Below are 25635 nucleotides of genomic sequence, written 5' to 3'. Positions count from 1 at the left end.
TAGAAGTTTGAAAATCAAGAATACTGAAGGATTTGTTTCGCGGAGTTTACATTCAACTTCAACTTGCATGCTATTAAACCATCCTGAAATAAAAGAACAGTATCACTGTTATAACCTACTACTGACTTACATCTCTACCCAACAATTTCTGGTAACTCAAATCCAGAGCTCTCACTGCAGAAGCTGGGTTGCACTCTTAACCATGAGAAGAGAAAGAAGTTTGGCTGCAAACATCTTTAATATGAATACAAAATTCACATAGGATATACATTCTGGGGAATGTAAATTAACTATTACAAGAGATTCTGACAGAATCAAAACAAAGAAGGCTCTGTCAGGCCAAGAATTTAATGAGGAATGATTAAAAAGTTTGATTTACAGTTACATTACAATTCTGTTAAGCATTGAAAACTTTAAGAATGTCAGCTGAAAGGCATTTGAACGTACAGTATATAAATCATATAACCCACACAGTTGTAAATAACATATCTGAAGTACTTCAATTTTACTTCATAGAACACAAAGCAATGTAACGTGTGCAAACGAGGACTCCAATAAACTGAATTTAAAATAGATATGATAAAACTGACAGGATTTTACATTTGAAGAAGGACTTCACTACAGACGGAGAAATTAAAAAGAAGTATCCTCCACATTGCTCTCATTACAGAGAGTATGCTTTTCAATTAAACAGAAAAATCATACTGGCCCAATTTCCTCACTCAAAACTGTACGTCTCCATGAAGGTTGACTCAAGTTTTTACTTGCTCTAAGTGTACAAACAAACAGTATTTATACAGTCTCCTTTCCTACGCTGGGAACTGACAAACCGTTACGTGAAAGGGTTCTTGGATTATGTACACTGGTTGAAAATATTATCTTATAAAAAGGCACATACCTGTGATTTAAGGCTAGTATGGTTGTTTTTTTTTTCTTTTCCCATAAAGTAAAATTTTAAATGAAATTAGTACATGGTATGGTTGGCCTCACTCAGCAAACCACTTGGTGCAAAGCAAAGATGTGTGCTTAGAAGCCTCAGACCAACAGTGATTCTTGCTTTAGTGTTTTGGTTTTTTTTAAACCCTACAGTGGGAAGGTACATCTTTTAAAAAGGCATCTGCTGCAATTCCACTAGTCAGAGCCAACCGCTACTGCTGCCTTATATGCATGTACTGCATACAAGCCTTATATTATTAATTTGCAAAATATTCTTTTAACTCTCTCCTTTTTAAAAGTCATATGAAAATTATTAAAGATGCTTTCTACATTTGTCTATAAAATACCAGATGTTGGTACAAACCATGTAAATCTCCATTTGGAAATATTTTGACTGGCCACCAAAATGACCAGAAATCACAAACATAATCAGTCAGTGCAAATCTATATAGTTATTTTTTTCCCTCCCTCCCTCTCCCCCCATCCCAGCTACAGAAATAACCACCAGCCTTCACGTACAAAAGGAGTGTTCTGTATTTGAAATGATAGAAATTATGTCTAGTTAAAGTTACCCATTTTCCCAACAAATTCAGTTTTACAGTGTCATAAAAGGGAAGAAAATTAAAGCTGTCTGTGCAAGAATCACTACAACAGTCCTCCAACCCCAACCCTTACTTCTTATGAGATTTATAGATTTTAGGTTAACATTGGGTCCTCTTCTTTGATTACTGTTCTTCAAGCCAAGATGGAGCGTCTGCTCCAGGAGTTTTCAATTTGATGTGAAACTGTTTAAGTGTCTGTTCAAGCTGCTTTTGATTCCCAGCAAAGTACGCTGCAATAGCATTGTGGAACAGGACAAGCTGATTGTGCAAGACCTTCACCTGTAGGCAAGGATAGAGATTCGTTAAGATGAATGTGCAGACACCATATGTCATACGTCCATTACAACAAAATAGGCTTGTTTATTTGCTCAGGCTTCATACAAGGTTATTTAATGCAAGTTTAAAAATACACATACAAAATGCAAATACAAAATTTGGTAACATTAAAGTGATCTAGTATTTTCATAAAGCATACTTAACAGTCAATACCAACTCAACATACATAGGTCACTCTGAGCGTAATGTCTCCTATTTATTTTCATGAAAACTACAACAGATAAAAAGAGCACAATAATACTGTTCGATAGAGCAAATTCTCAGCTACAAAATTTTTTTTCAACGTGGTCACCACCATTAGCTATGCATTTTTGACAGCAATGAACAAGAGCCTGGCTGCCTCACTCATAAAATTCTGCATGGCTGTCTGGAACATGGCCTGACTTCCACATTGCTGTTGCCACTGCTGAAACACACCACCCACTGCCTCAGGGTGCTCACATCCACTGTCTGGTTTCCATCAACATTCAGCAAGTGTCCATGACTCTCAATGGGTGCCATTTTTTTCCACATGCAGGAATTCAGTGCCACATCTTAGCACCATATGCATTTCCATGTCAGACACCATTTTGTCAGACTGCCCCTATGCTGTCATCTGTCTCACAGCAACAACATGTAGTGGAATACTGTCAGGAAGGTTCAACTTCAACTGCCATACCACCAACATCAGCCTCTGACACTGTGGGCCGATAGAATAAAATAGGAAGCACTACTTTCAGAGCAGCCCCCACACATGGACCAAAAGCAATTCACTAAATAGCATAATGTTATCAAGTATCAACTACTTGATTACAAATACTTGCTTCTTTGAAATTAGATGCCACATTTATGCTCAATATACTTACCTGCAAGCCAAACGCAGCACGTTACAAATGTATTTAAGTATATAGTTCATTTATTTGCCCCCTCCTGCAAAGAGGTGCTATTTTCTAGCTCTTGTATACTTAAGTCAAAAGAAACTGATGCTCTTTCCCAACTATTTCTTCTTGCCCACCTCCTGTAATGCAGGATTATTTACAGCGCGTGGTCAGTATTTTGATTATAGCATGTGCAAAGTAGTTGTCAAACACAAAGCTCCTCGCAGCAATCATAGCGCAGGCAGAAGAGCACAAGAGCAGCTGGGCAGCACCACTGTTTCTCTTCTTATCTAGTCTACTATGTCAAGATAGCTGATCAAGTCTAAGAAAAGTCAAACAAATGTGAACGCTTCCACTGTAGCACATCAGTAAATCCGAAGTCATGAATGATGACTAGTACAATGAAAAGGCATCTTCCCAGTTTTCCCCCGTAGCCAAAACTTGTTCTTCTTTTCCTGCTGTGTATTCTCAGCCCAGCACAGCCCTATTCTTGCATCAAAGAGCCTCACTGCTTAAGCTGGTGGCCCTGTGCCCATTTCCAGTCTACAGGACCTTAAGCCTGCTTTGCCAGCATGGAAGAGAACAAAGAAATGAAGTGGCTAACTAAGCCCCAAAGGGATGACGATGTAGGCACAGTCCGCAAGGGACAGTCTACTCCTATCATGATGGGATACAAAACTGTCCTTGGGCCTGGTTTGGCCTACCAGTTGACCATACTTGTTTTCACGGGTTATTCAACTAACATGCTCTTTTGAGATCATGCGATTTAGTACAGAGGTACTTTATTGCCTTCGTTTAAGAAAAATCTTGAAGTAAAAAACACTATGCATGCTTTTGAAATAATATGGCACAGAACAGCAGAGTCTGTTTTGTAAAATTTTAAAAATTACTTTGAGAAAAGTAGGCTGTTTCTGTTATCTCAGTCGCTAAAGACTGCTTCCATTCTCATCTTTGTCAGCTTGCGTCTCCTTACAATTATCATAATTCTTCCCCAGATGCCTTTATTTGAAGTTACTTGGTCTAAATAATTATGCCATCCAAGTTTCCATTAAATTGCATATTGCTTTCATTAATAGAAGCAAGCTTTTAAACCTCATACTCCTCAAGTACAACTCACAGAAGAGCAATCAATTTATTTCTTAACACAATGGTATTTGCCATTTCTGATGTGCATACACAAATGACAGTTTTCCTTTCTCAAAAAGAAAATGCCTTTCCAAAAATTTTCACTGCCAAATCTTTAAGCTAACAGGGCAATCCGTATCTAAAAATTAGAAAAAATATCAGTTGCAAGCTCAAGATTTTGATTGCAGCTGTTCTTACACTCTGCCTAGTGGCACAAACATCTTCAGAAGTCTGCCTGCTGGGAATAGCACCAAGATAACTTTGCAGCAACATTCAAAAAATAAAATAAAAATCACTATTAACTTCAAGATCAGATGCTAAACAAAAATGAATAAGGATTTTGTATAACCTTGTTTTATAGGCAGTTGGCAATCCCAGCTTTTCTGGAATTCTCTGAATTTTCTGAAATCTCAATGAAATATTAACACATGAACCCAGGAGTACAGACACAAAGGAAATACAAGCATGTAACTCCTTTTTTTTCCCCTCTAAATCTACAGCCAGCCATATTATGGCTATTTTGTGACATGTGGTCTGTGTCGATTCAATTGGAGCACACCACCGTGTAAAACTGACTTCAGAGTTCCTTTGCAGTGACAGCTCTAATTACCTCCCAGCTTCCCTGCTCTCCTCATCTGTCATGCTTCACCAAATATGGGACAAAACTTTTGAGCAGGAATATAACTGAGTGTATCCAGTGGAGGCACATTTACTAAAGAAAACCTAGGATACTATTTGATGAACCAAAAATAAATTGTATATTTTTACCTTTTTAAAAAAAAATTACTATTGCTCAAACTAAACAAAGTACATTTATTGGGAGAGAATTATGAGCTAATTCATCTAATCGAAAATTAAACCCTAAAACATTTAGTTACTTTGCTATAGCAAGGTTTCATTACATAATTGTTTTCAATAAAGAAGTAAAAACTAAGCTTGAGACTACACTGTACTACATCTTGTGTCAGTATACAGAAGACTCCAAGCCCAAAGGCTTTAAAGTCAACAACAGAAAACTTGTACGGCAATCACACCATTCTTACCTAAAAAACTTATCTAATTAGACACTGAACAAATATCAACCTACCTCTAGATTAGAACCTTGACAATATGTACTAATAATGATGACTAGGAATTTGCATGTTCTAGTATATTGTAATAAATCTGGTAAGGCCATGCCTCGTTTGATGTAGCCACTCACATAGCTACATTTGAGTTGGTGCAATAAGACTGGCTTTCCAAAACAGACTACAAATACAGCCTTTTGTGAAAGCCCAAATAAAATAGTATTTCATCTGTCAGATCTTCCTGTGTTTTGTCCTCCCATTCTATTAAATAGGCACTAATGAAATTTGGCCCCATGGATAGTCTCACAAAATAATCAGGAAGTCCATGTTACTAAGGATGTAGCATCAGAATAACCACCAATTCCCTCCCTGGGACCATTGTAATTGCTCAGCAATATTGAAATCGCTCTCCTCCTTGGGAGTTCTACATTCTATAAGGTCTTCAGTTTAAGCCATCTCCTAAAGAGCGAGTGCACCACTCTGCTAGCTGAAACAGCTGTATTACAAACACACATACAGCTATACCTATCAGGCTCTTCTGTCTTTCTCCTCCTTCCAGTCAGGCACACACTGTATTTACAGGTGTTTAAATTACGAGGCATCATAGCAATTGCCATCACATACCTTTGGAAGAAGTGGAACATCTCTGACTGTAAGAATTATATGCTAATTTCTGTTACATTTAATACTTACTGATTATACAAGTTAATAATCCTTACAACATAAAATGTAATCACCTTAAGAGCAGTCGCATATACTTCATATGCACGTAAAAATTAGATGTCTATAACGGGTATTACCCAGTCACCAATTATGCATTTCTATTCACTAATACTAGCTGCAGAACCATATTGACAAAAGATGGCTGACACAGGACAAAGGAATAAAGACATCAGATTGGGAAAAAAACGTAGCACTCAGGTAACCACTGCCTCCCACTGAACCCTGGGAAGCATTTTGGGCAACAGAAGAACAAAAACCCAGAGATGGATGCAAGCTAGAAAAAAACCCTCACAGATTTAGGATTAAGGTTAAATCCATATAACTTACATTTTGGAGAATCCCAAATAATAAATAGAAAATGGCAAAGGGCAATTTACTTCAGTAAAGCTCTTAGTAAAAAGTTACAAGCTATTATTTGAAAGTACAGTAAGTCCTTTCTACGTCTTATTTGGGAACAAGGTTACATGCAACCTTTAGAAAATATTTTGACATCTCTAGTGTCAAAACAGAGAAGTGTTAACCAGTGATAAAAAGGCTTAAGCATGCAACAGTCTCCTCTGTATTAATCTGGGGAAAAAAAACAGTAGGAAGGAAAAAACAGTCTTTCAGAAACAAAATTTGTAGGCCTATAACTGTTAACAGGATGCTTGATCTAATTCAAGACTGTCACTAAGAAGCTAGCTTCACTTGTGCTCCCTAAATAATCTAATCAATGAATAAAATTCAGATCTTGAAAGATCATCCTTTTAAAAATCAAATTAGAAACAATTTAGAAGGACATTGTTACCAACGAAAGCACAGTTTAACAGCGTGCCCTGTATGACAATAGTATTTTTGTCTAGCAAGCTGAGTAAGAGGGGTGAGAGCCCAGTCATTAGGAGGACAGAGATGAAATGGCACAGCTGGAATTAACGCTTTTGGGGACAAGAACTTCAAGCCTACAGTTCAAAAGCCCTGTTTAGAATTAAGAAACTGTACGGGCATTAAATGTAGAAAGCTGCAATTTTCAATTCAAGGTTTTGTTTTTTTTTAAATTAAGCAAAGCTTCATTTTGAAGAAGCCTCTTCACAGCTCTTTTCACTTTCTTGGTGCATATTTCCTGTGACAGCACCGTTAAACGTAAATATGACTATAATCTTAAATCAGGGGTTATATACCTCTACTAACAATTAAATAATGCATTTTTTCCTCCTATGTCAATATACATTAAGCATCCCGTATCAACAAGAAAATTACTGCCATAAAATTTGTCATCTGTAATTGCAGCAACTTAGTTAAGGCCTTTTAAAGCTGCCTCCTCTAAAAGTACATTCTCCAGCGATACATGAATTCTGAATATTTAGGTTACTTTCTTTGCTTGCCCTACTTCTAAATGAAGGTATTTTAAGATGAAATAGCTAAAGAATTTCTAACAGAGACTTTCAGGACAAAATCTAAGCACAACACCAGAAGAAGTTGTAGCTTACCTTATTTTCTTCCAGAAATTTCAATTTGATAGATACATCGTTACGCATTTTGTCGTATTTCTCTTTATGCACTTGAAACATCTGTTGTGATTGCTCAATCTTTGGTAGAGTGTTTGCATCACGAGGGCCAAGATTCAGCTCTTCCAGGTCTGTTCGATAAGCATCATATTCAATCCTGAGAAGAAAGAGGGGTAGGAAAAAACCTGAAGGCAAAGTGCCTCAAAACAGACTTCACATACAGGGCCAATTACAACAGCAAATAACCAAACAGTCAAGTATGGAAAACAAAGTGATGAAACTTGTTAATTTTCTGGATAAATAGGAGGAAGAAAAAGCCACACCCTTACATACATTATATAAAAATGCCTCAACAAACACCCTTATCCTTCTGTTCCTGTCTCAGTCACATGCTTCCAACTTTTTGTTTTCACAGAACCATATAATGGCTTGAGACCTCAAGGTCGCATCAAGTTCCAACTCCCCTGCTGCAGGCAGGGTTGCCAGCCACTAGATCAAGTACTAGATCAGGTTGCCCAGGGCCCCAGACAAACTAGCACTAAACACCTCCAGGGACAGGGCAGCCACAACCTCTTTGGGCAACCTGTTCCCGCTTTGTGCTGGCCTCAGCGATCAGGTTCTTCCTGGAACACCTCAGCTTATTAACTCAGTTATCTGGTCAGAACTAGTTGTTCTTTTGTCATTTTTCTGCTGCTGAGTCAGCTCAGTAAGAGTCTGCAGCAAGAGCAAGAGAAGCACCAAGAGCTGGACATGTCCATGTGTCCCAAATATTTTAAAACATGTTCCAATTAGTCACTAACCCAGAAATGTTTGTGGATGTTTTCGGCCCTGAGAATTGAGAGGCTGAAAGAAAACATGTTATTTATCACCTCTTCATTGCCCATCTAATTTACAAAGGGAAATTAGATGCTCTGGACCAGAACGGCCACTGAGGGAGGTGAGTCTAACAACAAACACTTGAGTTACTCAAATAAGCACTTAGCGTAATTCTGCAGTGAATGCTTACACTGAACTTGTCCATAGGACTAGGTAAAAAATATTTTCTAATTTACCATTATCTACTAGAACCAGCAGTAATTAAAAAGTAAACACTTGCCAACAATAAAAAGCACTAAGTATGAAGTTCTGTCCTACGCACTGCTAGTAAAAATGGAACTCATGTTATGGCAGAGGCACTTGCTTGATAACATTTTAATTGACCCATCTGGTCTTCATATCTCACTATCTAAAAAAAATAAGCCTCCTTGATATCCTTCCATGTTATATGGTACCTTTTATCACACAAAGACACAAGCAGTCATACCTTCTCTCTTATTTTAATGAAAAAAATCGAAATAGTACTTCAAAGTTTTATTTTATTCTATTGAGCACTGTCCTTTGAAACACCGAGTCAATCTTCATTAACAAAATTATTTGATGTTAAGTTTTTTATTCATCAGCATAAAGCATTTTTATGTGGGAAAGCACCTGTGGAATATTGTTAGTTTAAAGGTATCACTAAATTTCTCTTCTGCTTTCCCGTGTTGCATAAAAACCTACAGAACAATGGATCCTTGCCAGATAAACTATTTTTATATTTAAAAACATCGGTACAGATAGACGAGACAGAAACATAGTAACAACCTTAATCTTTTTTCTCCCCTTCTGCTATACAGTACGTGTTCCTCTGTTCAGTGCCTTTAGTGCCGTGTAGCACTTGAGCAGGTACAGCAACCGACAATAGCCAGAAATCAGTCAGGGTCATGGACAGCCCTGCCCAAAGCGACACTCTTCCTTCCATAGTTTTCTTTTAGTTTTAAAAATAATGGAATGTAGCGTATCAACATGTGATGGATGCCAATTTTAAGGGAACAAACCAACCTATTTCTGGCTTTGTAAATACTCACTCTCACATAGATATTTCTGAGACTAAGTAACAGAATTAAAAACTGCTAATACAAACAACAACTTCTGGGCTGGTGGCACAAACACTCCAAAAGAAAATATACTATTTTCTGAGATAACAGTAATTACAGTATTCACAGGGCTCTTCCTGATTCTCATTGCCACCATGATGCAGGCTTTATTTAAGGAATTTCCAAAAAGGAAACAGATGAATAAAGAACTGACAGAAGAGACGGAAACGGATGAATGCTGAAGTGCAACTGCAGAGAGGGAAGATGAGGCACAGAAATAAATGTGAACTATTTCCTTACTGCAAAGACTGGTTATATATATATTTGCTTTATCAAAGCAATAAGACACTTCCTTTAATGTATGAAAAGGAAAAATCATGAAGGTATTTTGGGAGGGAAGAACCTTATGTTCGGAATAACTGACAAGATCAATCATAGATTTATTTTGTATAATATTTCAAGACAAAGCCTTAAAAATGTATGGACTGATTTATTTATTTTCATACTTTACATTGAGGTTAATTATAATTTCCAGGCCTTTTGAAAGCTAAACTAAATATAAAAGCAGTAACTTACTACTTTGCTTATAAAAATGCTTAAGTGTTACAACAGCAATGAAAAAAGGCAGGAAAAAACCTTCAGAGCTCAAGAAATCCACAATTTTTTACTTATAACAAAAATAAATATGCGTTAACTACATCTTTCAGCAAATTAGAAGACAGACACTATCCTCTTTAATGTATCTGAAAGTCAGAAAAGAACAAAGCATCAATAAAGATCACAACTCCAACCACGCAGAAGAAGGAAGCCTGTCAAAGTTCTGCACTGCCTCCAGAGTGAAGTAACCTCCAGGACAGGAAACCCGTTATCTACTGCTAGATATTATTTGCACATTAAAAAATGCCCCTTTGTTTTCCCCTTTCTAGACCAAACTTGCAGCTTCTACATGAAAATTCAAGTGTGAATTACATGCACTTGGCATCAAAAGAAGCTCAGTATAAATTGTCTTTCACTCAAAGATTATTTCACTAATTACAATATAGCTAGATATAAGGGTTAATCTTGAACTGGTACTCTGTGTAGAAAACCACCTTAAGCTAGCAGGCAGGGAAAAACTACTAACTTGTCAGAGGAATAAAGGTATGAAGTGAAATTACGCCTACAACAGAACATTTACAAAACATTTGAAGATATGCGCGATGAGGCAGCTAACTTTAAAACCCAATTATACAAGAGCTGTGTTATTCTGACAAGGTTTTAGCTAACAGGTTAGTCATTCAAATACAACAACTAAACTGATAAAAAGTTTATTCCCCTGAATATTAATTTGTAATGAAAATAGCTAGACATAGAATAGCTACCTGGCACTTTCATATTGTTTCACAGTCAATAATGTATCCTCAATTGTTTTATTCACCAATGTATTCACACTGGCAATAAAAAAGTTAATAGCCCCGAGAAGAGTCTCTCCATTTTTAGCTAGAAGTTTCTGCGTATCTGCATTGTAGCCAAACTCCTCCTATAAACAGAGAGCAGAGAAAACAAAACTGCACATCATTTCAAATCATAACATTCATCAGCAACTATATAAAAGACACAAAAACACAGACATACAAGTTCTGCCACTTCTGTTTGGATACAGTTACAATTTAACGTGCAAGATTTCAATACAATATTCAGTTTACAGTTTTTATGAAATCCCACTAACACCAGTAAAATACTGTTTACGATTTTGATACCGTATGATGTTAAATGCCATTTTCAAATGATTTTTCCCTTCAACTTTGAAAGCTTAAACGCTACTTAAAGGTGCTAATCTCATTTTTACATTGTCATTCAGCACTGTTTTAATCCAGCACCTCACGTGATTGCCTAGGTATTTTTTTAACGCCAACAGGAATACCACTACATTAAATACAGTAATATAACTCAACTCACAAGGGCACACAGTGTTAATTAGCTATTAATTTTTACTCTTTATACATCCTGGAAAAGAGCACTGAATTTATAAAGTCTTACCATGTTTTAATAGGCTGTAAATAACCAAAAAAGCAGAGCATTATAACAGTTAGCAAATAAAAATGTACATTAGCCATAAACTTTCAAAAGATCAGGGAGAAATTATTTCCAAGGCATTTTGGTCACATTTGGATATATGATTGTTACTGCCTTTTTTTTTCCTTTTTGACAGCAGTGTAAGCACTGATCAAGGCCGCAACAATTTTCCTAAAGCATGGATGCCAAAGAATTATTTATATCATCCATATGGCATCTTCATATTCTGCAGATGGGAGTTCTCATAAAATAGAACAATTTCTGGTAGTAAGGACGATAAAACACTAGGAACATATTTGGAAATCAGTCTTTTTAGGCTTGCACCCTGCCAATAGCTGAGTCAGAAGTGCTGTACTCTCCCAGTTTCTTTTCATCTTTCTAGGTGAAACACCAAAGCCAAATGGTATTTCTTGTAAACATCAATGACTTCATGACAGAAAGGTTAATGAACAAAGGTAAGGGAAGAAGTCTCTAGAAAAAGTAGAGAACGAGATGTAGTAGAAACAAGAATTTAAGGGAAAAAACATGAAGAGAATTTAAGGCAAGTTTTCATGAGCTGAGGCCTAAAAATACTGCTAGAATATCTCAATCTCCTTTCTTTTGCACACTGCTTGTGTGTAGGCAGCCAGATCACTACAGATGCTGCTGAAATCAAGAAAACTATTTTTCAGCTAGTTTTGCTCTGACATTGCTAACTAGACAGCAACACAAGCACTAGCAAAGAGGAAAAGAGCACAGAGGCAAAGACAACAGCAGAAGTAGGACTGCCCCTCTGACAGTATTTAGTACTATCTTCCCCTTCTCCAGGCAAGACCACAATTAGTCTTCCACCTGGTCCTCTGATCCAGATCACTGCAGATACAAATGAGCAAAACTACCAATTCAAAGCAGGAGGGTAAGAAGGATGGACTGCAGTGGTCTGCAGTATTAAAACACACACATGCTAGTCACCAATGCTGTCTTTCTACTGGTTCATAGTTCCATATAAAAACTCGAGTTTTGTCCATGACCTCTGCAGATATCTCTTATGAAAGACAGGAAATCCTTTCTGTACCGGCAGTTTATACTCAGTTCATGCTCTATGCGCAGGTCAATTACAATTGCAATTCACTGCTCTATATAATTAGACGCATATGAGCCTGGAACCTGGAGTTATCTTCGTATCCAAAAGAGAAACAGCAAAACATTCACTTCAAGTAATGCCTCTGTAGATACCATATTAAGATCTCATTTTCTTAACCCATAAAAAAATATTACCTTTAAGAAGTTATGTATTTTGTTGGTTTTTTTTACTTATCAAATTAAATACTGAACCATTCAGAAATTCTGCTTTTAGTTCTGCACAAGTTTCAGAGGCAACAATGCTATCCAAACATTCAAGAACAAGCCAGGCTACAGATGGCAATACAGTACAGTTTAAACAAAGGGAAAACACAAAGAGGAAACAGACAAACGTCAGGCAAGTCTCCAAGAGGCAAAGGTTAGATAACTTTTATTATAGCAGCAGAAACCTTTATTTGATTTTCATGAACAGTCCCATTCAGTAATCCACATAAGAGATGAATGACTGAAACACATTCCAAGACCGGTAAAAGATGCTGGAAGAACCTGGAAGAACTATATTCCCACTAGAAATACAAGCTATTCATGGAAAAAGCATTCCTTAAACAAGAGCATGATTCCAGATGTAATCCAGGTTTCGGAAGAAACATCCAGCTTCAGCATGTACTTCATAACAATCACTAACTTCTGCCACAAACCACATACCCATACCTGAGTCAAGAGTCAACTGATAACTCAAGACTACTCCTCTTAAGAGATTTTTTACCTGCTAGAAGTGGCATATTTTGACATTTTCATCTCTTAGGCTATATTATTAAAAATTTCTGTACTCCAGTGCAAGTCTGATTTTTTTTTTTTGAACTAGCTATTCGTTAAAGTTCTTCTATACAAACATTAACTCCATCTCTTTCCCTAAAACTCAATGAGAATAGGCAATCATGAAAAGAGAAGAATAAACTTAAGTTTCATATTTAATAACAACTAACTAAATTTGGACTTTTTCATCAGCTTTTTTTCTAGGGAATCATTAAGCCCCTTAATACTGATTTCCCAAGAGATCAGGAGCAGTATCAAATTGATTTAACACTGGTAGTACAGAATGATTTACATAGAAGCAAACCAACTTCTTTTCTCATATGCAACATCTACCTTCTCTTTCTTTACAAGAGTTTTGTGATCAGTAATAAAGTGCCAGTGCTACATAAATTTGTAGACTTGAAGAACAACCCAAGTGCAGATATCTGAAGATTGCTTCCCTTGCTCAGAAACTCCAAACACAAAAAGAAAAATTAGTCCTATTAGCAGCATTATTATGATTAAAAAAAGACTACAAGATGAAATCTCAGTGCTTGACTCTAGTACAGAAAAATCATTTACTCACATTAAATATGCAGAAGTGATGTAATGTGCCCTATTCTACCAACTGCCAGGCATATTTCCCCAAAGACATCCTGTAATTGACATGAAGTAATGCTCCAGAACACTCTGACATCTCATTAGAAGAAAAAAGGAATATTAAAATGCATTTTTTATATGAAGCAAGGTTGTCAGTTGCCAAGTCCAATCACCAGCTAAAGGCAAACATTTAGAAACACTTAAGAAGTGCAATAACTCCAATGATATCCTACAGTTTTAAATGAATTACAGATGCTTTTAACAAAAAGAATACGTAATGTCGTTAACAAATGTTTATAGGACTGGCTGCTAACTACCATACACCCTGCACAAGTCAATTAGGCTTATCTTCATCTCTGCCGTTTCATTGTTTTTTTTTTTAAACACTATAAAAGTCTTACATGAAGTTCCAATGATTTCAAACTCAGGTCAGCAAAAGCATCTCCAAGTTGCCTTTGGGTATGTACCATCTGGAAGAGCTGTGTAGACAGTGTCTGTGCCAGTCTCAAGATATTTTCATACTTTTTTTTGTTATCTCTCAATATATCTATTTGAGCTTCCAATTCCAGATCTACTGTTCTTGAGCCACGACCCAGTTTTTCAGAGATGATCTGACGTGTACACTGGAAAAAAATTTAAATTATAAAGAATCAAATATATCCAAGACAACACAGCATACACCCATTTTCAGCTTCAAGGGACAGATAATTACACACAATTCTTTCACAATCACCCCTCCCAATATAAGTTTGCACAACAAACTGAAAAAAAAAACAACATACTCTTTAGAAGTTCATCAGGACTCAGCAAGAACAGTTGGACAAGTCTCAACTCCTACTAATATGAATATTCAAGTTAGCAAATCAAGAGCGTAACTAATTGTTTCTCAAGTAAAAGAATGCTTATCTCTTTTTAGGTTTGGTGAATCTTATTAAGTTAAAAGAAGCAATTATTTAGCCCACAACATTCAAGGCAATTAATGAGAATATTACCAGTTCTGCATAACAATTTCTGCTCCGTGGTCTTTTAGACTTTGTCTACCAACTATCCCATTCCAGATCATCCCTGTTATTTTTTGGAATTTCCATTAAGGCCCCGAGAATGTCTAAATATGTTATCTCTTTTTTAAGGGACAAGCAGAAGATGGATGGAAGGGCAGTCTTCAGTGCGTTTTCTTAAAGCTGACTTAAAACTTTCACTAAGAAATATGTAAAACATTGAAGTGCATTTCTTGTTGTTCACACATCTATAAAATGGAGCTGATTGTTAAAAATTTTACTTGCGTCTGAAAAGAAACAGCCTGAGACATCTTCGCAGTTTCTTTATAAGGTGAGCAGCAAACCTTCCCTTATAAGGCTGAACCAGCCAGCCGATGGTTGTGACAGCTTAGACAGCTACCACTTTCCAGTTGTCTGTGACACTTCTGCCAGAGACAGGAGACCAACTTGAGAACAAGGCTCCCAAGACACGCCATTTGGGCTTCCCTTGATGGATGAGTAAGAGTAACTTGCGAAGCAGAAATGCAGCAAAGCCATGCAACTTTCCTCTGTAAAGCAGGGATTATTTGCTGCTGTGATTAACTTCAAGTTAACCTGAAGACAAAAACTAAGTTACCCACATGAAGAATGACAGCTAGAAACAGAAATAAAATGAAACCAAGTAATAGTCAAGGCTACAACTTAACCTAAGTGCAAGACTTCAATTTTGCTGGAAGAGATAAAGACCAACCCTATCTTAATTCACATTCCCAAAACACATTACAGTACTGGATTTTCCAGGGTCTCTAAATTCAAGGAATTTGGTTTAATCCAGTCTTTACTTACTTCTAAAGGAGATAGACAGATTTATAATACCTGTTAGAACTTTTCAGAACTTTTTGATAGACAAACAAAAGAAAGACTCAAGAAGGATTTAGCAGAACAAGTTGGTCATAATTGATAAACTTTGGATTAGAAGGTACAGAGCATTTGCACTATTCAACCAATTAACAAGAAATAACGCAGCTAATCTAGGAGGTTTTTCTGTCAAGATTCAGAACTTTTGAAAACAAATCATATCATCATTGAATACATCAGAAACACCAAGGCTTGCAACTGCAATTATAAAATACAGCTTAGCAAAAAGTTTGGTAAGGTCATGAAGTATTTTTTGCTAAATAAGTGCTGGCTTTTTTCCAAAAAAAAGCTAATTCTCTCATACCTATGGAAATCCAAGAGAAAAAGTAAATCGGGGGGGGGGGGTGTTAAAAATAAATTGCAAAGGAGTCTTTTCCCCAGAAGTTGCAGCAAACTACCTGAAAAGACAACAGTTCAAGTGAGAAATTAGTCATCTGAAATACTTATTCTGCCTACTTCGTTAAAGCTAAAGTTGAATGCTGAACAACAGCAACTAAGATTCACCAAGCTACTATTTCCATTTACTCTGGTTTTAAGTGGACTGCTATAAACACAATTTGTTATACTCTCTCACTAGCAAATAGAATATTTCATGCATTCATCCCATTCTCCTTTTTTAAAGAAGTATTTATAAAAAACATTGTGCAACATAACATTACACTCCTTAAAAAGTGAGAAGGCATCCAAGGAATATTAAGAAAAACAATTCTGTCCAATAAAAGATCATCAGAAATAAATTTAAAGCAAGTTATTTTAAACTGTGTACGTTAAAGGATGAACAGAGACATTACTGGACACTTCTCATTAGTAGACCACTACTGGAGAGGTTTAGAAAATAGATTTAGTATGTTCTTCCTTGAAGTTTAAGAAGTTGTCTGAAAAATTAGGTAAGCTTACTTGTTAGAGCTACTGAAAGCAAAGAAGAGTCACAGCTTGCATCCGTATTAATGTTTAACCAAAAAGACTTCTCTCATCCGAAGAAGTCTAGATAAAGGGAAAAAAAAAAAGAAAAAGCTCTTGCCATTAGATCATGGGAAATAAGCAACTCCTTTTGAGGCTAACTCATGATTACTAGGGAGGAGAATATTGAAGAGAATCAGAGAACGGCTTCAGTTGGAAGGAAACTTAAAGATCACCTGGTTCCAACTCCTCTCCCACGGGCAGGGCTGCCAACCACTCGATCAGGCTGCCCAGGATCCCATCCAACCTGGCCTTGAACACCTCCAGGGTCAGGGCATCCACAAGCTTTCTGGGAATGTGTTCAAGCACCTCAACACCCTTTGGGTAAAAAAATCTCTTCCTAACATCTAACCTAAATCTACCCTCTTTTAGTTTAAAGCCATTCCCCCTCAGTCCATCACTAACAGACCATGTAAAAAAGACAGTCCCCCTCCTGCTCATAAGCTCCCTTCAAGTACTGGAAAGCCACAATGAGATCTCCTGAGACCCTTTTCTTCTCTGAATTGGATAAGCCCAATTTCTGCCTGATTTCTTGTTCTGGGGGATGGAGAGCTCTTGTGCTCTCTCTCAGGAGGGCATCCTTAAAGTGCTGCCAGCTCTTTTCTGTTTCTCTGTCCATAAAGACAGCTTCCCAGGGGATCTCATCCAATTCCTTAAATAGTCTGAAGTTCATGGTCCTGACTCTACTCTTTGCCAGACCCATGATCCTTGAGAACATGATCTCAACCAGGGCACAGTCACTGCAGCCCAGGCTGCTTCTGATCTTAACCCATTTAACGATCTCTTCCATGTTGGTGAGGACTAGGTCCAGCCAACGCTTCATCTCTGGTAGGTCTGTCCAATATCTGAACCAGAATGTTGTCATCAGTGGACAGTGGGAGACTCTTGGACTGCTTGCAGGTCACAGTGTTGTTTTCCCCAGCAGATATCTGGGTGGTTGAAATCCCCTATCAGGATGAGAGTCTGCAAACATGATGCCTCTTGCAGCTGAATTAAGAAGGTCTTGTCAACAAGCTCCCCACAATCAGTTGGCTTGTAGTGGACCCCAACCACCAGATGCCCTTTATTGGTCTGGTCCCTAATTTTAATCAACAAGCTCTCAACCTGTTCACAACAGGGGCAGCTCTTAATGAAGAGGGCCAGCAGCTGCAAAGGCAACAGACTAGTTTTACCAGGCTTGAGGAGAAAGCTACGTGGTCTACAAAAATTCTTGGTTAGGCTGGGCCAGAAGAGTAGTGTCAACTTCCTGTGATTTTTCACTGGGAAGCAGTTGCTTAATCACAATTTACATCCTCCTCTGATTTCTGTTCTCGCTCACAGAGATGCACAAGTGACAAAATAGTAAGGTATACAAAACACACACAGGCATACTTAATCGTTGCTTCACAGATGGGTATGATTTCTGAATGTAACTGCCAAAGCAGGCAAGGAGTGATACCTGCAGTAAGTGTGCAAACTGGCTGACATTGGTAAGAACACTTGGAAGTAGAAACCTAAAGCAAAAAGTAATTGACATGCATACCAAAGTCCCAAGGAAGAAAGATGGATTTGGAAGAAATTATGATTAGACATTAATGATCTATCCTTCTGAAGATATCAGACTTCTAGTCAGTGAGAAAGATTCACTGAAGACCAATGCTCTTTTAGCTATTACAAGATAGTAAAAAAAAAAAAAAAGGAAGTTTCATCTAATTTCTCCTTTCTGAAGAGAAACAAGGCAAGCTAGTATGTCCACAAATTGAAATACTGTCCTTAACCAAATTAAGTATGCCTTTTGTACACAAAAAGGGTCAATTTTCCTATTCTAACACAACGAACAACATAAACCCTTCCTAGTGAATGTAATGTCTATATTCACTACACCCAGCATCCTCACCGGGGAGAATGTCTGTAGCCGGATTCAAGGTATTAGAGGGATTTGGATCTTTACAAAGAAAAAGAAAATCTTTTTTTTTTTTTTAAACAAGAAAATCATTTTTTAAAACAGATTCTTTACCTCTTTATGGCTTCATGTAGCTCCCACCAATGCACATTTACCTGTCCACATCTCTGCCATCTGAGTTTTATCCACATTAGAAAGCTATTTTCCAAACCTAGTCTTAGCACCTGGCTGTCATACATTCCCTGGCAACTGTTTCTTACTCTGTAGCTATTTTAACAACAGTCACTTCTGACAAACTGGTGTGCTTTAAGCACTTTTTCTTTATTTTTTTGCTATTATTACATCAAATCTCAGCTGACCACAAACAAGTGCCATACAAAAGTAAAACACACATGACCTGACAGCAACAATTACAATGCTAAGAAAAAAATAAGCCAATATAAAACAAATATCAGAATTGCAATCAACAAGTTTATAACTTGTAGATTCACCTAACTTTTTCCACCAGCTAAAATTCTTCTCTATCAGAAATCAACTTAGCAAGCAGACAATCACAAACATTACATGTTGAAATCTGTATGTTCTCTATGTTGAAGGGGGCATAAGACACACAACATTCTTTTCCTTGTTAAATTAGTACCTTCATCCAGACTTACAAAGAAAACTACGCCTTCCATACACATTCTTGTTTATGCTCACTGAAACAGCAGATGACTTCCTTTCATATTACAGTGCAATTCTTCAAAAGCTGTAGTCTGATCTAGTTGCAAACTCATTTCTAGACTATATATACACACAAATTTAAGTCCACATACCTTGTAAGTATTCAGGCTCCACTTTCTCACCAATTCCAACTTCTCCATTGCTGGATTCTTCACTTCATCTGCTAACACAACAGGTCCACTCTTCTGCTGAGCTCTACCCCCTATGTTAGACACAAAGCAAGTAACTAAGGCCTTTGTTTTCTGTTCTGTTTAAGGGATTAATAGCAGGAGTATGGAAGATTTGCACAACTGCACATGCAAAAGGAGAATGAGGTGAAAGTAAAAACATTGATAACTAGATAAACTTTCAAGATGAATTCAAGGAAGAATTATATTACAAACAGATATAGAGCATGTGCATCTCAGTACTTTTACTTGGTGATAGGCTGAAGGGAGCTTACCTGAAATCATGGAGTTTACTAACCAACCTTAAAACAGTTCTAGATACCTGTTCATTACTTTGTCTGTGTTTTTAACATTTCAAAAGTTGAACATTCTTTTGGATTTAGCAAATCTAAAGTTTGTTTACACCCTGCAAACCACTAAAAAAATGCTATCAGCTTATAAAAATTGCTGCCACAGAGTATTACTAAAAGAAATCACAAAACAGTTTTTTTTTTTTTTCCAATGAACATTATCCTTTCCAGGAGAAACATTTAGCCATCGTTAAGGAAGTGTAGCTTATTTATGTACTCAATTTTTTTTAGCTCGTTGGTTTATGAACAACTAATTCCATGCACCAACAGCATGAAAACAGCAATAAAGAAACATTTGCTAGCATCAAATCAAAAATATTCATGGTCCATGAGCACGTATTCATGTCAATACTTCATATTTTCAAGCTAGTATGGGATATCACAGATTCTACATTTTATTTTTTGAAATATCATTTCCAAGCATACTAAACAGTAAGAACTGCCAAGTTCAATCATTTTAAAAGCAGTTTTTTAATTTATTCATAAACAATTTTGACTATTGCTGCTCTCGCATGCATTGAATAATCCTGATGGCTACTTACAGTCACCTTAGCCCTGTTGGTTATTTATGCAAATAAGTGACTGGAAAAAATATCTACAAAGATGCCTCAAGATACTCCTTCAACATCAAGCACAACTGTGTCCTTTATGTCTTCAAAATGCTGTGCAAACATTAGGTAATTAATCCTCTCAACACCCTTATGAGGTAACAGAATGAGTTTTCTCCTTTTACATAGAAGGAAACAGACAAAGATGTTAAGTAATTTGCCCATAGGCACAAAATGAGTCAAACGGCAAAGCCAAGCTTGGCTGTTAAAAATTCTTAATTGCCACCTCATACTCTGTTTCACCAGAAAATATGAACATTTTGTGAAAAAAAGAATGCCACAAATTTCAGCTTTAACCAAAATAAAAGAACTTGGTTACTCACATTGTAGTTACTGCTTGTTAGTAACAATCATTTATTTTTAATGTTATAGCGCAAAAAGTAGCAAATAGAAAGGAAAGCAGAGATTACTTTGTGAACACAGTTAAAATTCAGAAATCAAAATCACCAAAAGCCCCTAGAAATTATGCTTCCAAGTAACAGTAAATCAAATGACTGAAGACATGGAGGAGTTAGTACAGTGTCAGCAGAGACAAGGGCGTTATCCGTTCAGTGCTGCGATACCTGTGGGAATAATTAAATCACAACCTTGTCCAGCCAGTCTGCTAGCTGCTGCACTGCTGGCAGATATAACAGACGATTTGGGTGATGCTGAGGAACCTGGAAAGGGGACACATTTAACCATGAAAATCCACTACCTTCCCTTAGGAGGCAACATCCACTTTTACACAGATAGGTTTTCAAAGCAGAGAAATATTTGTTTTAGCAACACATTATATAGAAGCATTCACAGATGCACAAATGCTTTCGAAAAGGTGCAGCTGTTCATGCGAACTACTCCAACTTTCTGTGATTTAATTTTTTTTCCTCTAAGTCACAATGCCAATTTTTGTTTCTTTAAAAAGAGTAGCCAAAATACAACTAGCAGCTTCATCAGTAGAATACATACTATCAACAGAAAACTCCAAGACAAATTGTTATGCATTGCTGCTGCAGATGAAGGCACATTTTCAGTTTTACGTAGATTTCACTCCACACTGCTGCTGAATGATACTCATAGCATTAAGCGGCAAAGCAGGCTCTGAAATCTGGGCCAATTTCAACTGGACTTGAACAACATCGACTCCTAAACCTGTGCTGTTCTGTTTTTTATTAAAACACACCCACAAAACTCAGCAATAGCCCATCCTAAAGATTATAAGAACTATTAGCTGTTAAGGCGTTTAACTTCCTTCCCAAAAAGAAGGATTTTAAAAATACTTGTTTGTTCTCATTTTAAAAGGAGCACACCTTCAAAAGACCTGCACTGCATGTGCTACTTAAGTTGTTTCAGGTTTCTGGTTGTTTTTTTTTTTTCTTTAAGAGTTTTGCAACTCATCACATAAACGCAGAGTGACAATCTCATGAAGTTTTCGAGAATTCAACAAAAAAATAGAATGAGATAGCTTCTCCTCTGCAGTCATTAGTCATCAGCATACTGGGGGGAGCTTCTATCACTTAAGCTGAGAAGATCTGAGATACTTTGTAGGGTTGACAGTGCCCAGTGTGGGATGGGGAGGGGGGGATTTAAAAAGAAGTCTAAACTTCAGCACTTTGCACTAGAACTTGGCTATCGCTAACACCAGAAATGTCACTTGAAGTAACTAAATCAACAACCAGCTTTTGCCTTTTAAAGGCATTCTACAGCACTACCAACATGTGGTACAAAACATTTTAATACATGGGATATAAAAACACTTTAACGTTACACAGAAAAAACAAAGTTGAAAGATCTCACCACTGTGACCCTTAATAGCGATACATTATGTAAGAGCTGCAAGTGGGTCCATCCAGGCATAGAAGCTGGACTACAAGATCCGACTACAGACCTGAAGACTGAATCACTTCAGCAAGCAAACAAAGACAAGCAGTTAAAAAAAATCCCTAGCACTTGACACTATAAATGCAGCCCTATATGTGCTTCACCATTCAGCACCTCCTGGATCCTAGAAGTCCTTCCCTGCATTACTGCTTACTTTGTCTTCAAAAGTGAAGCCTAAATAATGGCCCACAGAATATTTAAATGCAGGGCTATCATTCTATTTTTGTCTCTAGTTTTTTAGAGTCTAAGCTTCATCTGTATATCTCCGTCTGATACGGACAGAACGTTAGGAATAACCTGAAAACAGTCTATGAAGGAAAACTGTGATATTTGTATTGTTAAAAATTACATGTTCAAGGCTCATTATTTGTGTACATTAAATATTACAGAACATTGAGATTCCAAACATATGAGCATAGCTTGAAACATATCTTAGGTATTGTTTTTCTTATAGTCTAGCGTACCTAGCACTTGCTAGAGCTACGCTGCAAATAGAATACAGAAAGGCCAGAACGATGAGTGGCTTGCTATCTGCCCAGTTTTTAGCTAGCTATTTTGCTTATTTCAGTCTTAAAGAAACCACAGCATTTACTTTGTAATATATGTAAAGTACAGCATGTAAACCACTGCTTTCGTAAGCACATTTTACTAAACAGGAAATGAAGCAAAATGCAAACTAGATCTATGACTACAAAGAGACTTATTTTCGCAGCTGCTCCTTTGAGATCATTTCAAACCTTTCACATTCAGAAATTGACTAAGCCACGTAATTCATTAAAGTATCACTTTCACATACTGTATCACTGCACTACAGATGGCAAACACTGACATTACTTGTTTATTTATGATTTTTTTCACACTGTTTAACACCAATTGATATCCTTTAGAACATGTCAAGTCTTGTACAGTCAATTAAATATTAACTAAAATTCTCCTGCTCTAAATAACTGTGAATCTGTGTTGAAAAAATATATGATAAATTATTTTAATTGTGTAGTACTTGGAAGGAGAGACCCAAGGTATTATCGCTCTTGACAATACATCAAAGTATATGCACTATTACATTAAGGAAGGAAAGACGACTCAGGAACAGAGAAGAATTTCACTAATTCATCTGCTCCAGGTAAGTGAACAGTATATCAAGAAAAGTTTTGTTTCAAATTGGTACAGCACTTGTAATCTAGACATTTAAACAGAGTTTCAAAGTGGTGTAATTGTTAAAGTGTTCAGTTTGACACAGTTTCAAGGTGCTCAAGGAAACTACTTCCCTTCCGGCGAGTGCAGGCCAATTTAACACTAAGTTTTTATGAGTCCCTTGGTAGATAATGTAAGTGCAGCAGTTCTGTTTTAACACCCCAGATACTAAAGACAAATAAGGCCGTCACAAACATACACCTCAGTCTATACATCTATGTAAAATTGCTCACAGCAGCTATAGAACGTTATTTCTGAGCATATAAAATATACCTGAAGATTATAAACTGAGAAAGATTAAGAAGTAAGTTACCTTTCCCTGGAAACGGTCCTTTCTCAACAACTCCCTCTTTGGTGCTGTCAAAGCCATGAGACGTTATTTTGGTTTCAGAGAGTCCAAGTCCAGCTGGTAATGAACGTTTCAAGTCCTTAGAAATATTTGAATAGAATGGAAAACTAATGTTAAAAAAACATAAAAGCAACAACAAGGTACTACAAAGTAATTTTAGCAGTTCTCAGATGAGTCTGCACCTGGAATGTCTTTGCTACTGACACAGCACTCTGCTATGATGCAAAATAAAACTTGAACTAAAAACACTAAGCATAGCTTGTGTATTTATTTTAAATACACTGGTTTGTTAATTTCATGCGTTTTCCTTCTGACATTTGCAAGAAGAAAAAAACAGAGTTAAAGAAAATGTGAAGCTGTTATAATAAAATTTAAGATTAAGGCACAACCAGAAAGCCTCCTTTTGAGCAGAAGTTACCAAAATCATAGTCTACATTACCACATGAAGTGGTCTGAAGCTGTTAGTGGTCCAGACAACCACAACAGTTTAATAATGCTTTCTGTTAAACTGATAGGGGTACAGAATGTTCTAAGACTAAAGGTAGAAAATGTTTTACAACCAAAATTCTGAAAACAACTATCAAAGATACAAGTTTTTTCACTCTAGGCAAGAATTATCTTTAAATATCACAGAATCCTTAATTTCTATAAGCAGCACATGAAATCTCTTCAAACTTTGACGTGGCAGAAACATCCAGGAAGGCATCCTCCCTCCAGCAGCTTCCCTCTGAGCACCTCCCTGTATCACAAATGCTATATGCTGCTTACTTTTCTTTACTTTTAAAATTAACCAATTTAAACAAGGGAATTTCAGGCTGTTTAAAATTTTGATAGCTACATCTATGTTGAAGCAGAAATTAAGATCCTACTAAAAAAAGAAATAAAGACAGGAGAATACTTTGGTTGGAAGAGACCTTGAGATGTCAAGTCCAACTGCCTTCAGGGCTCTTCAGAGCTAACCAAAAGGTAAACCACATTGTTACTGAGGGCGTTGTCCAAGTGAGCTCTGGGAAACACCACTGGTGACCACTCACCAGAGGTAGCTCCATTCACTGGAACCCTTTGAGCTCTGGCCACATCCTAACTCAAGCTTAAACTTCTACTGTTATGGAATGTACTTAGTGCTTAAAAAAAAGGTACAGACATTTAAAGCAATGTAAAACCACTGATTGTTAACAATAAAAAGCAAATGAAAAGCTACTATAGAAACAAAAGGGTAAAATGCACTTTCAAAAAAAACCTAAGCATCAAGAAGACAGAAAATAGGCATTTTCTCAAGTTACATATACTCTTACATCTCCTTGCAAGAAAAGATATATGTACAGAGGAACACACAACAATGCAACACTGCAATATTTCAGAATGCAATAGTGAAATATGTAGACAAAAACGATACATAGCTCTAAAAAAAAGCCACTGCCTGGATACGTACAGTAACTATTCATGATGTTTGCAATTAAAAGATTAAATACAAAATACCATCTTTAAAATCCGACATATGATTCAAGTAATATTGCAGTCATTCAGTCCACAAACAAGATATAAGCTATTGCCTAAGAATGATACTGCCTAGAGGCTCAGAATGTCAAGAAGGCTTTCGATCACGTCTCCACAAATAGATTTAGTTGTCTTCAGTTTAAGACAAACTCGTAGGGGGAGGAGAAAAGCAAAAGCTATAAGCGTGAATTCCAATACAACAGAAATGTTGTTGATGTGGGAAACCGAGGATGTTACTGCAATTGGAGTAACTGATTCCTATAGCTGTACTCATACAACTGGCTATTTAATAAAAGATTATGCTGTATTTGTGTATCTGAAACATTATACCAGAAAGAAAATGGGAAAAAATACATACCATGAAAAACATATAGTAGTCACATACAGAACCTGATCTCATACATAAACCAAATCTCAACACCTGATACGTACTTTCAGTCTTCACAGCTGACTTAACACTAGTACCTCCATTTAAGTGCACGTAGCAGGTGGTATGATGGAAAGCTTTGCTTCAACCCAGTTCAGCTGGTAGTCACAGTCCATTTAACTCAAAATGTAGCAAGTCAGTAGGAGCCACAAAAAAGCAGAAAAGCTTGCAAAAGGATAACCAATC

General features: G+C 36.8%; 1 protein-coding gene across 4 annotated transcripts in view; it reads right to left on the bottom strand.

Annotated features, from left to right (window-relative positions):
- The window catches only part of ARFIP1 (ADP ribosylation factor interacting protein 1), a 39554-nt gene continuing 14138 nt past the window's right edge, over nt 220-25635 (bottom strand). For 2 of the 4 annotated variants that reach the window (XM_021394561.1, XM_021394566.1), the window contains 7 exons: nt 23490-23604; nt 20686-20781; nt 19090-19199; nt 13939-14160; nt 10387-10544; nt 7113-7287; nt 220-1817 (listed from right to left, as the gene is read on the bottom strand). In XM_021394561.1, coding sequence (XP_021250236.1) covers nt 1662-1817; nt 7113-7287; nt 10387-10544; nt 13939-14160; nt 19090-19199; nt 20686-20781; nt 23490-23604 — 1032 coding nt within the window. In that variant the 3' untranslated portion in view covers nt 220-1661. The remainder of the gene's footprint in view (nt 1818-7112; nt 7288-10386; nt 10545-13938; nt 14161-19089; nt 19200-20685; nt 20782-23489; nt 23605-25635) is intronic. The other 2 variants (XM_021394562.1, XM_021394563.1) reach the window with 2 other exon arrangements.

The sequence above is a fragment of the Numida meleagris genome, chromosome 4 (genome assembly GCF_002078875.1).
Source record: "Numida meleagris isolate 19003 breed g44 Domestic line chromosome 4, NumMel1.0, whole genome shotgun sequence".
NCBI classification, from domain to species: domain Eukaryota; kingdom Metazoa; phylum Chordata; class Aves; order Galliformes; family Numididae; genus Numida; species Numida meleagris.
This window is presented reverse-complemented; position numbering and strand designations above follow the sequence as displayed.